Here is a 16,080-nt window from a genome sequence, read left to right on the forward strand (position 1 = left end):
AAACACATCTGGCCAAACCCAGTCGATGACCCGAGTTCTGCCTTTCTCTGCTGAAACATCAAGGGTCTGAATCCAGGGCTGCGTTGGATAACATTCAAGCTGGATTTCTTGCTTTTCCCCCCTCTGACTTCGATCTCTATACCCAACTGGTGCCCGTGATGTAATGAATACATCTTGTGCATTCTCTTTGTCTGCTTCTTTTAAAGCAGTATCAAAGAGAATTAATCAGAAAAATACATTAAAAGGAAGCTCGAAGTTGTTTTTCTTGTACAGTTTAGCGTGCTCTACAGTACATGCTTGGCTGAATGCATGTTTACAGCTGAGTAGATGAAGAGGGATGTCACGACTGGGCCTAATCACAGCCTGTTTTTGTGTAAATGCACTTTCCCCTGGCTTTACGGATAGATCTGCTATACGTGCCGTGCGGTTTATGTCCTTGAGCGCGCGCGCACGCACAGGCGGAGGAGAGGGAGGTGCTGCCCGACCACCGAGGGGGGTGTGTGTTTATGTGTGCTTTTGCGGGATGGGGGGGCCGCAATTAAAAGGCAGCATGCAGTGTCCCACGAGGTGCTAATGCCCAGGATCAGCTGTTCTAATGTCATTCACATCCCCTCTGCTATTCAGCCAGCCCGTTTGATGTATGAATCCACCAGGGACTTCATCAGTACCCCCCCTCCCCCCCTTTCATTCTACCAGCACCTCTTTCATACCCCCACCCTAACCTACCCAACCCCCTGTCGGCTCTTCAACCCCTCCTCCTCCTCCCGAGCTTGCACAGAACCTCCCCTTCTGTGTCTGAATGCTTATGTTGGCTTTTATCGCACACAAAGTAAACAGAGTCGCGCCAGGGATAGTGAGCGAGAGAAAAGGGGAGAGAGAGAGATCGGCAGAGACCGAGAGAGAGAGAGAGCGAGCGTGAGAGAGAGAGAGTGCAATAGTGATAAACGTGGAACATGCACATTGTCTGCGCACCGCTCGCCTCCCTGCTACATCTTCAATAGCGACACAAAAGCCAGCAAAAGGGAAATTTAAAAGGCAAGAGGAGGCAGAGGAAGGGAACTGATCCGAGGAGGGAGAGAGAGAGAGAGAGTGAGTAAGTGAGTGGGAGCGAGCGAGCCAGAGAAAGAGAGAGAGAGAAGAAGGAGAGAGTAGAGCAAAAGGATCTCCCTGCTAAATGCGCAAAGCGTCCCGTCACCCCACGCTGAGCTCCATGGCCAACTCCGGCTGCCTCCTGCTCTCCGGCTCTGGGATGCTACCTCACTCGCTCCAGTGTCCCCCTGCCTTCCTCTACCTGCCCGAGGTAAGACTGAACGATGCTCGCTTTGTCGACCCTCGCTCTCTCTCCTCTCCCTCGCTCTGCATCCCTTTTCGTCTCTCCGTGCGCTCCTCGGCAGCACGTGACGGCATCGCGCTCGCTTTGTGCTGTTACTCAGAGTACTTTCACCCGCCTAACCCTTGACCCTCAGCCTGCCTTTGAGGAGTAGAAAGAGGGGGGCAGGAGGCGGAGGTGGAGCGGGGATCACCTCCTTTAATTCTACCCTCTGAACCGTCCCGCTCTTCATCGCCTCCCGTCTTCCTCTTCTCTCTCCAGTGCCTCCCTTTTTTTGAGTGAAATTAAAGCAGTGAATTAGCGATCGCTGTGACGTGGGAGCACGCAGCGTTTGTGTACAACAGTCGCTTCATGACTCATTGTGCTTGGAAATGTTTTCTCGGTCAGTCTGTTGTGCTCTGTCACTTCTGTGCTGCAAAGATGAGGCAATTTTACAGTTAGTTGTGTTTTTAAATGGGAAAATTCCTTTTAAAAAATTGCTTCTTTATCTCAGATTTTTTTATGCAAGTAGATGCCAACTTTTTCTGTAGCTGACTGCAAAAAACACTCCTCGTTTATCTACATGTGGTAGTTGTGCATGTGTTACCCAGTCTGATCCCTGCCTGTGTTTGCTAAAATCACATGAATCTTCAAGACACGAATTTAAATTTTAACCCTGAATTTAGGAAGTTAAAGCTTCGAGGGCTTTGAGGAGTAACGAACAAAGCAGTGATGACACGAGATCGCTCCTATTTGAATTATTATTACAATGTGTGCAGTTTATTTTTGTTATGAGCTTCAAAAAGAAAAAGTCCACATTTCTTGGTCATCTCCTTTTTTGGACTATCCTTGCCGTATAATCCTTTGATTTCATGTGGTTACGGGCAACAGAAAATCTCTATTTGTTTAAAACACACATTAAGGTTTAAACTAAAACTGCTCTCACCGTGAGATTTGTTTAAATTTAACAAAGCAAGCGCCTCGTTCTTCACCCCTTAATTTTTCTCATAGTGGCAACACTTTGAATAATTATATCTCTCAGCAAATTAACATTGATTTTTTCCTTTTTGTGCGTGTGCGCGAGTGTGTTTGCCATCCTCCTTTGGAAATTGATTCTGTCACTGATCCCCTTGTTTTGTGAAACCTGAAGACTGCTTCTGAAGGGAGGTGAAAAAATCAACAACAAGGTGACTCTTAAGAGCCCGTGCGCCTGTCTATCTGCTGAATAATTCACATGTTTTAATTCAGCGAGTTGGGGGCGGGAGCGCTGTTAGTGGTGGGATGATGGGTGCGTGGGGGGGGGGGTTGGTGTCGAGCGTCCAATTCTGTTTTTACTACCGGCACCATGTGTTGCTGTAAACAGAGTGTGTTACTGCAGTGATTGAGGGGAAATAACGGCGCTGGAAAATCCTGCTTTCAATCTCCCGTTTTGAGCCGTATTCCTCCCCAACGCCATCACGGTAATGGCCCTCACCACCTCCCACCCATCTGTCCAGAGTGGGCACACCCCACCAGCCGGGCTGTGATTGGGAGGGAGAGTAGTGGGGGGTGCAGGGCATGTGGACAGCCAGGTGTCATCAGCACACGCAAACTGTGGAGGAAGCCAAAGCCGCCTCCAAAAACTCGAATAATGGTTGAATGTTCGTTATCGCTTATTGCAAATTTGAGGGGACAAAAACGCTTTGAAGACCACAACCTTAAATGTCTTGATTCGACACGTGGATCCTTCTGAGCGCCTTTCCACAAGCGAGCACGATGTAACGCGAGCGAGTTTAGGTGCATCTACCTTCCACTACATCCTGTTACCTCCAAATCCTCGGGACGAGCCTCTGGAGCGCGTGTGTGTGCGCGCGTGTGTTTTGGTCCACAGTGGATTCCTTTAAAGTCCAAGTCAGAGCTGAAATTGAAACTTCCTGTGTGCTATTTTCATGAAACATCCCCCCTTTTGTTTCAAATCCCTTTAATGTATCAGCAGCTTTTGTTCCTTTTTTCTTTTCTGTTTATTTCTTTTTTTCCTCCTTCTTTGCGGTAAATCCTCGCCCTGCAGCGCTGTGAGAGGAAGCAACCCTCTGAGTCACACTGTGGCCAGCGTCTCTCCCCCACATCACCCATCCTTCGTAGCATGCCGCCTGTGTTCCCCCGCCTTTCCCCTCTCCTCCTCCTCCCCCCGCCGCCGACACTCTCCCGCTTCCTCCCGTTCGCCACAGTGCAGAGCTGCAGCATCGGCTCGTGTAAGATGACAGCCAGCGAACAGAAGGGGAATAGATTGAGGTGATAGCCTCTGCCTCACAGTTTGTTTGCATTTCAAATAAGACACTGTATTAAGTTGGGCTCCGAACAGCTTTGCTTATTATGTGTGAACATGGTGCTGCATGATATCACAGGAAGACAGGAGTTTATTACATAAAAGATTAGCAAAGCATACCTTGCCTTTATTTGTGTGCAGCAGTGTTTGGGTGTGTGTTCTCAGGCAGCTTGCTTTGATGCTCTTTGTAGTCGGCTGCGGTGCATATAAATCCCGGCTAAATGTTTGTTTTCATTAACACAAGGAGAGACTCCCTGCGGTGTGGTGGGAGAACTGTGGGCTTCTGATTACACACGCGCGCGCACAAAAAGTGGCAGTATCACACCACCGCTGAAGGGCCTTTCCTCCTCCGCGACACGGGGAGAGTTTCTCCGCCACACGGGGTGCCGGCTTCATCCTTCCGCAGGATGATGTCACTTTTCCTCTACCCTCAATTTGTATTGTAGGGGCTCGTTTCGTGAGTTATGGCGCTGGATATTGAAGGAGTTATGAATTACAGTGTGGTGAGACTTTTATGGGATGCAGTGCTCACCGCTGTAGGCCCGTATTAAAGTATAAATATATTTATGGTACAAGCTGAAGCTAACGGGGGTAGCTCAGGTTTGCTGGTGGTAGTTAGTAGCTGTCTTCAGAGTCATAAAAACATGGCATCTCATGGATTTTCTATTTACCAGGCGCTGGGTGGGCATATGGCGACGCTCGTAAATGTAGCTCTATTATCTAAGACGGTGCTGTTGGGCGGGAAGCTCGGCGTCACTTATGTCTAAAGAGGAAAAAAGCAGCCGTTCTTATTGTCTTGATGTCACATCTCTCTCCAGTCTTTGCCTCAGACTTATCTCGAGATCTCCCGTGTTCTAAAAATGTCTTCCTTTGATTTGTAATTGGATTTTCTATCGTGGCATTCCACTCTGCCGGTGTCTATTGTTATTGTTGCATCTATTGATTTCTTTTTTGTGGCTTCTTCGGGCCGGGTGTTTTGAATTTCCCCCTTAACTGTACACGGCTTTGGTATCGCTCTAAACGGTTAGGTCACCTCGAAGAGGCGATCCTTTCATGTCGGTGGATCCTGCGAGGAATTGCCCGGGCTCTCTGGTTTCAGCGGCCTCCTCCTCCTCCTCCTCTCCTCTTCCTACTCACGCTGATCTCTTTTTACGCCTGCACTGCTACCGACTCTCTCCTTGCTCTCTCACACACACACTCACACACTGATAAATCTGGTTAAAGGCGAGGAATGCAGAGAGGAGAGTAGTGGGAATACTCGTGACACACTTCCCCCCTCAGTTCGGGCCTTGATGCTGCCTCCCAAAGCGCCACTATTCAGGGGGACTTTAGATATCAAAGGATTCAGGTTGGTGGTCTCTCGGGGACGGGCTAATGCGCACCGTGCAGAGACGGCTCCTTCCTGGGGGATAATTATTGTAGGCCAAGCTGTACTATTGACAGCTGTAAATGGAGATGCTGTCTGTAACTGGGGAGGACTAATAGGTTTTTGTCTCTACGTGGGCTCTCGTTAGGCCCGTGTGGGCACATTGGAGACGAGTCTGAGAAGTGAGTCAAGGCCAATGGGACTCGGCGGGCCTGCCACCTCCCCCACGACATCTTGGGGGGAAAAGGGGTTAAAACACAACAGCCGTGGCTCTTAATGGCAACGAATCATATTATTTGTCCTTAATATTCCTTATTATTAATCTAGCTTTTTGTTTGTGTTTTCCCCTTTGCTCCCATAACCCCACTGAAAATGGCCCCCGGACTAATTTGTTGAAAGATGTCCACCTTCAGAATCGCTGTGACCCAACTCCTCTCGTGTAAAAGCCTAGAAAGATGGACGAACGCGTCGTCGGTTTTAATCTTTTAGGAAAACCGTTAACAAGAAGAAAAGCACAAAAAACACCTGCAAGCCAAACCCAGATGTTGTGATTAGGGATCTGCTTTCACCGGCTATCTGATTCTCATTTGTTGTGTTTCTATAGATAAACTGTGTATTTGAAATATTCCATTATATCACAAGGCAACGCCAGCTTTGTTGTTTTTCAGTCAGTTTTAGCTGAGCACAATTCACTCAGATTCAATCAGGCACAAATCAAAAAAACTTTAAACCCAATTTCATGGGCTCTAGAATATACCTCTCAATATGTTCAGTGTTTTGGTGTGAAATCATTCAGAGTCTTTCTCTCGCCGCTGTTCAGCTGTTTTGTCCCTTAAACAGCTGATTCATAGCAGCATAACAAAGGCGGAGGGACTGATTGAAATGTTTTCTCACTTTTCTCTGCCCCGGAGGAGAATTGTAAATCACAGCTCAGTCGTTTATTTTGAAATTTCATTTGGTGTGTGAGCGAGTGCTGCCTTGTTCTTCACAGAGACTTCACAGTCAGGCTGTGTGTGTGTGTGTGTGTGTGTGTGTGTGTGTGTGTGTGTGTGTGTGTGTGTGCTTTTCTTAAGGCTACCCACCGTCTTACTCCACTAGACCTTTGTAAATGGAACAAAATTAAATTTGTTCCCTGTATAGAAGAATGGCACAAACAGTGCAATAGGTTTACTCACCAACAAAGACTTCTCCACTGGGAGTCTGACTGTATTTTTAATGCGAACGTACATATTTGAGCTGACATATCTCTATTTATTTGCCTCCCCGTGAGGAACTGTTGTCATCTGTAGGTGGATGGTGCAGGGCTCTGCGTGCGCGGGGCCGTGCAGCGCATCGATAAATGTGTATTTACATTTTGCCAATAATGCTAAATATCTCCCAGTCATTAATGGTGAGCGTTAGCTTGGAGTGCTCTGGACCTGTAGTGTCAGTAAATTAGCATTCACGGCGCCGCTCATGCTAATATACTCAACTTCTGGAAAACAAAGCTGCAGTCGCAAATGTCCTCACCTCGCAATAATTAGCCGTCGCTTTTTTCTTTCCTTTTTTTTAGACGGAGGCAAATATCTAATGAAGCTTTTAATTAACATCTGTGCTAAACATTTACTGGTGTGCATTGCACAGAAATGAGGAAATATGACACCACAGGTGGTGTTTTCTGTGCTACCTGCTAATGCAACGTGAAAAACTCACCGCCCTTTGGATGTTGTCTAAACTCTGAGATTTTCTCTTGATTCTTGTTACCGTAGAAAGACACAGAGGTTAGAATAAAGGCTGCCGGTTGCTCTGCTGCTCTACTGCAGTATTTCCCACCCAGGCCACTTAATACAGCGCAGGAATCTCAGCCTCTCGGTTCTCCCGAGTGCTCCTTCAGGCCAAAGCGAGCCTGAGCAGGTGGAGGAGACGCCGAGAGGGAGAAAGACAAGACGCACAACACGACGCCTCCCTGTCTTTACACTGCAGGAGCTCTAACTACATCACTCTCTCTCACACACACACACACACACACACCAGCTCATACAGTCAGAGCAGCATGAAGACAGGGGGATAACCTCGCAGTAGAAACTGTTTGCAGCCTCTTTTTTTATCCCTGAGAATAAAACCTGACCTGAGGTTTTTCTATTTCTACAAATGGCACGCTAAAATGCTTAAGCAGCCAGACCAGCTTGAGTCCAATTATTTCTTTACTGCAGTATCTTAGCCAGCTGTGATTATTATGTTTATAATGTGGTGTCACTCTCACACTGTCCTTCAAGCATTCTCCTCGCGGCGGGATCCTCTCAAATGAGACGTATTACCCTGTGTGCTGAGTTAACAGAGTGGCCGTACGAGTGAGAGCGGAAAGAAGAAAAAAAAAGCCATCACAAGCCATTAAAAGCACTGCACCTTTTTATCACCAGCAGCTTAATGGCAGTGGTGAACAGCAAAGCATTATTACAGTTCTCCTTGTGCTCCTGCAAGCGTGTTTTCGCCACTGCCAGAAGGCACGCCGACAAATAGATCTCCAGACAAACGCTCAAATTTTGTTTTTCAAAAGGTCATTATCCGTCTTCGTCGGAGCAGCGAGCACGATGCACGGGAGCCAAGTTTGGGGAAATGATTCCTCACGTCAGGAAGAAGTTTCTCTCCCCTCGCCGCCTCCTCCCGGTCTCAGCGTTTCATTTTTAAAGGATGCACTCGTGCTGCTGTTTTTGACTACTAAGAGGCACCCTGGGTCACCCGCTAAAGAAGATCAATATTTGAACTATGCTGTTGTGGGTCAGCATGTACGCGTGTATAAAATTAAATGGGCCTTGAAATTGATTTCAAGTTCTCCTTGAAAAAGTCTACAGGTATTCTGAAACGAAACCAAGATGCCGCAGAGGGGAGCTGACCTCCGCTCAGGCAGGCTGGTAATTGTTTTTGTTTCCCCAAATTAAATGAGCCCTTTTATTATCATCATTATTATTATTATTATTATTATTATTTCTGGGATGCAGAGCTGGACATCTGAAATTGCCAGTTATGGCACGCTGGTTTTTAGAGACCTGAAGTCATATAAAGTAATGGCCGGGGTTCCTCCACCGGCTACTCCTTTTTACCACTGCGATACGAACGACTGTGGGATGGACTTTAAAATAAAAAATGGGACCTTTTGCTTTAGTTAATCTCAGCTCTGCACTGCGTGAGCAGTAGGAGAGAAGAAAACGTTGTTTTGCCTCTTTCCTCGCAGGCAGCCAAACAGGTATCTCGCTGATTACTCTGTTTCTGCTTTGGGTAATCGGTAAGAAAGGAGAGAAGCTCATGTAATTTACCTCAAATCAGAGCCGCCCTCCCTCCTCCTCCTCTTCCTCCTCCTCGCTTTTCCTCTCCTTAGATGGAGAGTCTAAATATCACTGCTTTTTCTCGCAGCACTTTGTTAGTGGAGCACGCCTCTGTGTTTTTCTAAAATCATCTATCAAGGTGAGATCTGTGGGAAAGAGCAGCGCCTCGGGCTTCCTCTCCATGTGCTTATGAGGTTTTATTAGGTCCCACAGGACCACTGCTTTGGTGTGTGTTAAAAACAAATGGAACTTACAAATTACAGATTACAGCCTTCACGGGCGCGCGCGCGTCCACCTTGCAGCGTGTGTTTGCGAGCGGGCGGTGTTTTTGTGCAGAGACTGAGGCGAGCACGGCCACTTTAATGAAGGAATGTTCTCGTGTGTGTTTGTGGCACAAGCAGCGCAAAAGCGTCTATGTCGGCCACTGCTGCCGGGCGGGTGCTGCATTAGCGGTGATGGCGAGGGTCGGTGTCAGGTTGACTGTGTTTTGGCCTGATGGGTCAGTTCAAGTAAATTACACTGAGCAAAATGTCGTTTTTTTCCATCTCTCTTACTTTTAGTGATATTTTGCCGTCTCTGTAAACGCAACAGCAGAAATCCTGGGTTTTCCAAGGAGACGTGTCACAGTGTTAATGTGTTTGAAGCTCGTGCACTGGACATTATATACGTTAGAGGCGGGTGAAGCTCTGTTTTGCTGGATTTGGTAGAATTAAAGCGCGCGTAAATGGCGGCATCGGTGCGTACCTGCATCGTTTTACATAAAGCAGCCACGATACCTATGGAGGTAAAACTTAGAAGGGGGTCGACAGTGTTTGTGTAATTACTTTCACCGCCTGAAGGGATCGTTTTACGCTGCAGATTTAACACATCGCAGAACAATAGCTGACAAATTTAATGTTTGTCTCCGATATCCGTCCCCGCCGACTAGAAATGGAAACCACCTGGGCTTCAGTGTTAAAGACTCGAGGCTGACGTGCACGTGTGGGCCTATCGCAGCTACATCAGGATCAGTGCGTGTGTTGTCTGTATAACATTTTGTTGCTTAGTTGGATGTAATGCAGATACTTTAGAAGCGGTGCTACGAGGCTCTGGAAATAACAGCAGTTTCCTTCTTTTGTTTGTAAGAAAGCAAATATAAATCAGTACCATTCAGACACGATGAGTCTGGTTAACTTTTAATTACTAGCTGATAAGTTTGCACATATAGTCACATTTGGTAGTTTGGACTTACAGACAACCTTCATTCAGGCATGAAGCAATTAGCTGATCAGCTGTTATTTTGATTTGGCTTTTTTTGTTCCAAGTTTGAACTCCAAATAATACTTTATGACGTCATTGAAACGCACGTGTCACAAAAAGGCATTTTCTGATATGTTTTCCATATTTCTTCTTCTTATTTCCCCGTCCCATCGTTTTGAAGCCTGCTCGTCATCGCAGCCGACCAGTATATTGATTTTTAGTTTTTCCACACTCTAATATTTGTTACCAGCTTTGGCACCAGAAATCTAGACTCAGTGGATCGGTGGGCTCCATTAAAGACCTTTGCTTTGTATGCCAACTGTGCACTTCGACCTCTCCGTCTAATTCCTCTGGCCAGTAATTCACATTCGCCGCAGACTATATTAAGCAAAAATATTTTCAAACTACATAAAAGAAAATTTTTCAAACATGGGATTTTTATTAAAACAGCTTTTTTTTTTTTAATTTCTTTGTCCAACTTTTGAGAAATTTCTTTGCAAGTCAATAAAAGGAAGGTGAATATTATCTTTTTCCTGCTGCTGCATAGGGAACAATTACTAATGGAACCAATTTATACAAAAGACATGAAAGAAAAATGTGGACAGCAGACTCATTGTATTAACCAGATTCTTTTGGCAAAGACTGATTGCTTATAACATTTATAATCTTTCTTTTTTCAGTATTTTGAGCAGCTCAAGTAAAAGTAGATCCTGTATTATTGCGTTACAGGAGAAGTCATCAGCATCGCTAGACCCCTTTTAGCGGGGCACGTCCCCCAGTATCGATCGCCTGTGCTGCTGTGTAAAGGACGAGGGGGTTTTTTGGTCTAGGAATGACAAAGCAGCACGGCTAACCTCAGGTCTGTGCACGGCAGCGAGCGTGTTGACACCTGTGAAACACGCATCCAGACTAACTTAATGATGAAATGAAAACGATGTTAAACCCAAGTAGAGCAGGGCGATATGGCCAAAAATATTTATCACGATATATATTTGAAAATTTGCGATAACGATATAACCGACGATATAATTGATGCGAGACAAAATACAACTCCACAACATTACTAGCGCAAAAAGACAACCTTCCATTTATTTTCACTTAAACAAGAAGCTGGTTTTTATGTACATTAAAGCTTTATAAAAATGTAACAGTGCAAATGCAAATTCCTTGCTGAAAGTTTAACCAAAAGGCATTTCCAGTAGAAATGGGCTGACATATCCTGAGCATAACCATGTATAATATCCACTGAAGTTAAAAAGAGGTGCTTTGCAACATTAAACTGCAGTGTGCAGTACGCATTTTTCGGACCATAAGGTGCACGGGATTATAAGGCACATTAAGCGAAACAAAGCAGTCAGATAAATCAAACTTTATTAAACTCATTCTTCTTGCTTCCTCCACTTCTGTACCATTGATTCATTAATGTTGAATTCTCTGGCAGCTGCTCTATTCCCATGTATATTAATGACTGACCTCGTATTGTGGATGGATTATCTCAGTTGTTCTCCTGACTGAAGTTTGGTCCGTTTACAACATCCTGCCATGCGATTGCATTTGTCTCTAACCATGAAGAACCTTCACGTTAACTTTTATAAGTGGAAAAGTGTTAGTGTTCGTCCTCCAGCTTCACTGTTTATGTTATGCTAACATAGCTGTGTCGCTAGCGATCACGTAGCACATCATTATATACCAACTAGCCCAACTTCAGTAACCCTACAAACGTCACTGCTGTTTAGTTTCCTGTCTTCATTTATGTTGGAAGTGATAGCAGAGCTGTACGTTTGAATTTTTTCAGAAATCTCTCAGTCAGAACATGCTATATCATGCTTAGGTAACTAGCGAAACTAGCGAGCTAACTTCCGCTAGCTTCCTGCTAACTTCTAACTCCGTTAAATGTAATAACTTTTGTTTTCATGGATGCCTGGAAGTTAAACTTTATAGTTACACCTGGTAAAGCAGCAATGCTGATCGTTTTATTAAAGATGAAAGAATTTAGACAGTTTTTAACTCTAAGTGATGCTGCAGTGTTGTTTGACCTGAAGCATACGGAGTTTAGGACCCAGATTACTCCCAGATTTAAGAGCATCTTAGTCCGACAAATATGACAATAACGACGGCCGCTTGCATGTTCTGCAAAAAAATGTGCTTTGTCGTGTATCTGACGGACAAACACCAAACCAGTTCCACATCACTGAAGTTGCACCATTTTTACAAACCAATTCTGGTTCATCTGTTTCACTCAACAATCGGCCATGTGCGTATGAAAACAAAGGCACTGCGCATGCGCGTTTTACTCCCATTCTATCGCGATATTTCATTTTCCTATCGTTGCCTAACATTATACCGGTATTACCGTGAACGGTATAATATGGCCCAGCCCTAAACCCAAGACACTTTTACTTGCTATATTTTATACTTTGCATATAAATAGCTGCCTCAAATTATTTCATTTTCTTATTTCTTCACTCAGTTTAGTCCAGTTTCCTCTGATTTGAAGCCTGAAACACAAATCTGGAAATAAAAAATACATCTTTATTAAAACCTGTAGGATTGTTACTGTTACAGCAGCAGGACAACAGCAGTAACAGCAAGCTAAGCAAAGGAAGTCCATATAGCAGGTTTTCATCCACCAAGGGGGGCAAAAAAGTGCAATTTCAGTTGTGCCCCGGTGGTTTTATGTCTAGGAACGCCCGTGGCAGCCAAATCGAACAGGAGAAATCTGCATGGGTAGATACTACTAAAGATTAGTAAAAAAAAAAATCCAATTTGGATGAAGCGACCCTTTAAACACAGAGGCGAGGCTTAACGGGGATGAGGATTTTCTATTGCCCACCCCTCCTATTCAGCCCCTTCCTGCTAATTTAATGACTCAGAATTGTAACTCCCAACATTGTTATCATTCAGCAATAGCGAGTAATGAATAGCAATTAACGTTTTCAAAGGAGGGAGTAAAGCTTGAGAGACGTCGCTTTTCACCCAGAAATGTTGAAACACTGCAGCCGGGGAGATACTGTCATGTAGAGAAAGGGCCTAATTTATCTGTCCAGCTGTTTTTGGTAAATAACTTTTTTTTGTTGTTTTGGCGTCTTCCTGTCACGCTGACTGCTATCAGCGCGAATACAAGTAATCGTTCTAATATCCAACACGTTCCGTCTTCCTCAATGAACTGTAATAAACTGTAATAAATTACTCTGCACATTTTGTCCAATGATTGCTCTTTCTGGTGCCCGGCGCAAAAGTGCTAATTAACTGGCTATGAATGAAATTCTAGGGCGGCGTGGTATCAACGGCAGGGAGACAAATGCGATTTGGTTCTGTCGCGAGCGAGTGGAAAATTGCTGTGTAAATTGGAGGTTGTTGCTGCCGAGCGTTTTTCTGTGTGCTTACATTTCATGGGTGAGAATCCAATCTCACAGGGCAGCATGTGCGGACTGCCCTCTCTGATACACTCCACCGTCCTCCACCTACTCTATGATAGCGCTCTAAAAGCTCCCCCAAATCTCTTCACACGCACTCGCATACACTCCCACTGACACAGGGAAACACAAACACATATTTCAAAAGGTAAGAGCCATTGTCGAGCAGAGGAGCCGCGCCAGCTGAGGTAAAGATGTAAGCAGCCTATGCCTGGCAATTTGACTCATCTTCCAATTGGCCAGATTCCCCCGACACTTGATTTCACGCAACGTAAACAGAGCAAATTCTAATTGTCACACTTGTCCTCTCCTCTGCTCTCTTTCTGCATGTTTCCTGCTCGCTTTTACAGATGCAGCGGTCACTTGAGTCGGGAAAAAAAAAAAAGAAATCCCACAGTCTCTTCATCCAGACTGGCTTATTGTCCATTTTCGCCTCTTTGCACTTTTTCATCTGCAGCTGCAGTGTCCATTTTTATCTATGGGTTTGGGCAGTTTTGGAGAGAATTACGGTGACAGAGCCATGGAAATGATAGGCTGGCAGTGAGATATCTCTGCCTCATAAATTCTACATTGCTCGAGATAATTTACGAGGGAGGTTTGTGTGCGTAAGACAGACAGCGCTCCGTGGTATCCATCCACTCCACGGCCTCCGTTCACTTCAGCCCCTGCGAGCGCGGTCGATTTATCGAAACAGAATTTATTTTCACGTTCGTTCCCAAAGCATCGCTTTGAATGATTTTGCTCTGAATGTGCCCGCGTATTATTTGTTCTGTCAGGATTATTACAGACAAAAGAGCAAACTAATAGATCTCGCGCGGGGTGTCTACTACTTTACGACTCAGAGGCCTTCGCTTTGAGGTATTCTGCCATCAGCAAAGGTCATCAGCTCCCCTGACTGTGCGGTGTGTGCGTGGGGCCGGACCTGAAGGCAAGACAGCTCTGACGCTGGTAATCATTATTCATGCGTACTTCTGTTGGAGCGAGGTTAGCCCCCTGTATGCACTGAAACGGAGAAACTTTTTGCACGCGAAGAAAGATCTTCAGCATCTTTGGATCACGTTTCCTCTGAAAAACTTTCAACTGCAATTAAAGTGCGCGAGCCAGAAGATCTGGATTTTCTTTGTTTTCACTCTTCACCTTCTGCTCCTTTCTGCTTTTATTCCTTTTGTCTTCTTGACGACGTCTGAATTCACCCTCCTGTGTTACAGGCTGATCTGATGAGCAGAATATGGCTGCACCCCGGGGCAATGGAAGTTTACAACTCAGTTAGTACTGAGCTCTGTGTCTCTATCCAGTTAGGTTTTAGGCCTTTATTTTGGTTGCAGTCAGTGCCTCTAGACTTTCCTCCTCATGAGGCCTTTTTCAATAACACCTTCCTGCTGTCTTCCACCATTTAAAAAATGGATGTCTTTGCACAGCCAAACCCCCCTTAAGGGACCGCGCGCAGAGTCCAGTGGGTGTAGCGCAGTACAGTTTATACCCCAGCGGCAGTTAAGAATCACTCTCTTGATCTTAGCGTAAGAGTGTTGCTCAAGGGCCGGTGGAAGCTGCACGTCAGCCGTGCGTTTGCTTTTGAAGAATACTCTATAGGTTTTCCAATCAGCGTCAGCGTTCCCAACACGACTCTGATGTCAGCACACCTGCTTATTGCTATGGCATACCTGCGTCGTTTTAACTAGACAGGATGCACAATGGAAGCAGACAAGGCTCTTTCACAGGGGAGTTAATCTAATCTACTCGCACTCAACTTGGACATTCGCTGTCACTGACACGCCGGCGTCGTCTCCAATAAAACAGGTGAAGGCAGAGCGCATTGACTGCGGCTCTGCAGGTAACTGGGGCTGGCACTCTGCTGGGCTTTCATGTTAACCCTCCCTGGGTTGCATCCAATCATTATACATGAGTGTTCATTCTCAATTTGGGCTCCTCTTGCAATCAGTTATTCTCGCTGTCTCCTTGTTTCAGAGAACCACTCGCGATGCCACTGACAGGAAGAGCTCCCCAAAACGCGTCTCGACTCGTGGCTGCACTGTAGTTTTGTCAGGTAGCTTGAGGTTTAAAAACCCACCACGAGGCAGATGTTAACATACCTCCTGTTTCTTCTTTTCCTCTCTGGCTGTGCCTGTGTAGGTGTGAATGCATTTTGTGCACACAGGTGACGAGTCAGTGATTCAAGTGCTCAGCAGCAGGTTATTTCCTCTGAACTGGGGCCCTTATTTAATGGTAATTGTAGCAATTAGCATGTGAATGAGGTAAGAATTGGATAATAGAACTAAGATAAATATTGATGTTAATTCACATCGGAGGAGCAGCGTGTGCAGGGGAGGTGTGCACAAGTTCCTGTAAATTCATCCGAGCTCTCATTTGCATGCACTAATGCCGGCGCAATTACGACCTCAAAAAACATCGACGCCGCCGATGTTAAAAATAAATCAATTACTCTTCGATGCCAGCTATGTCACATCAGGAGAAAATGGATCTGGGCTCGGAGAGGTGTTTTCAACCATATTTGCTTTGGTATCTGAACCAGTAACCAGCTGCTGGGAAGGTTAAATGACATCCATCACCTGTCAGACAGCTGACCCGGGGATGAGGCTTTTCATTTTGACTTTGTAATAACAGCAGCTTCGCTCGCAAAATGAGATGGATGACCTTGCTTGGTCCGTTTCGTAGGCTCCCCAAAGTTCTCTCATTGCAGGTAGAGAACAGGTGATGAGACTGTGTCACCTTCTCCAGCAAGATAGCGGCGGCTCTCTTTCGAACGGGGGTAAGGAGGGAAGACGGCAGCGGGCACGTCGGCCTGTTTTCGAGGACAGGTGGCAGAAAAAAGGGGTCTTGGTGGGCCGCCGCGGCGCTGCACTTGTTGGGGTGGAAGTAAAAAATGCATTTCCGGAAGGTGGGCGCCATCTGGACTTGTGCCCGTGTCTGCAAATCGGCAGTGTGCAGCAGGCGAAGGGCCGTCCCTATCCCCTCCACACATCGTACGAAACATTAGGAACTTACGCCCCCTCGAAAATACACGCCGACATTCACATCAACCCCCCCCCTCAGTCCTCTTTACACCCCCCTTCTTCACCCTGTCTGCTGTTTTTGAAAGAAAAATGCGAGAGGAGAAAAAAGCAAGGGAAAGAGTGCAGTGCCAG

The 16,080-nt window shown here is 45.8% G+C and overlaps 1 protein-coding gene across 10 annotated transcripts in view; it reads left to right on the forward strand.

The window, feature by feature from the left end:
- The window catches only part of LOC146576709 (RNA binding protein fox-1 homolog 3-like), a 431,434-nt gene that overhangs the window by 325,999 nt on the left and 89,355 nt on the right, over positions 1-16,080 (forward strand). The window contains exon 1 of one of the 10 annotated variants that reach the window (XM_085272172.1): positions 828-1,300. The exons of the other annotated variants lie outside the window; for them this stretch is intronic. Within the exon in view, the coding sequence (XP_085128298.1) occupies positions 1,175-1,300 (126 nt within the window). The 5' untranslated portion in view covers positions 828-1,174. Of the gene's footprint in view, positions 1-827; positions 1,301-16,080 lie in introns of those variants that run through there. 10 annotated transcript variants of the gene reach the window in all.

The sequence above is a fragment of the Mchenga conophoros genome, linkage group LG4, assembly GCF_057382185.1.
Source record: "Mchenga conophoros isolate Kocher_MC1m ecotype Shallow Benthic linkage group LG4, M_conophoros_male_GT1.1, whole genome shotgun sequence".
Classification (NCBI taxonomy): domain Eukaryota; kingdom Metazoa; phylum Chordata; class Actinopteri; order Cichliformes; family Cichlidae; genus Mchenga; species Mchenga conophoros.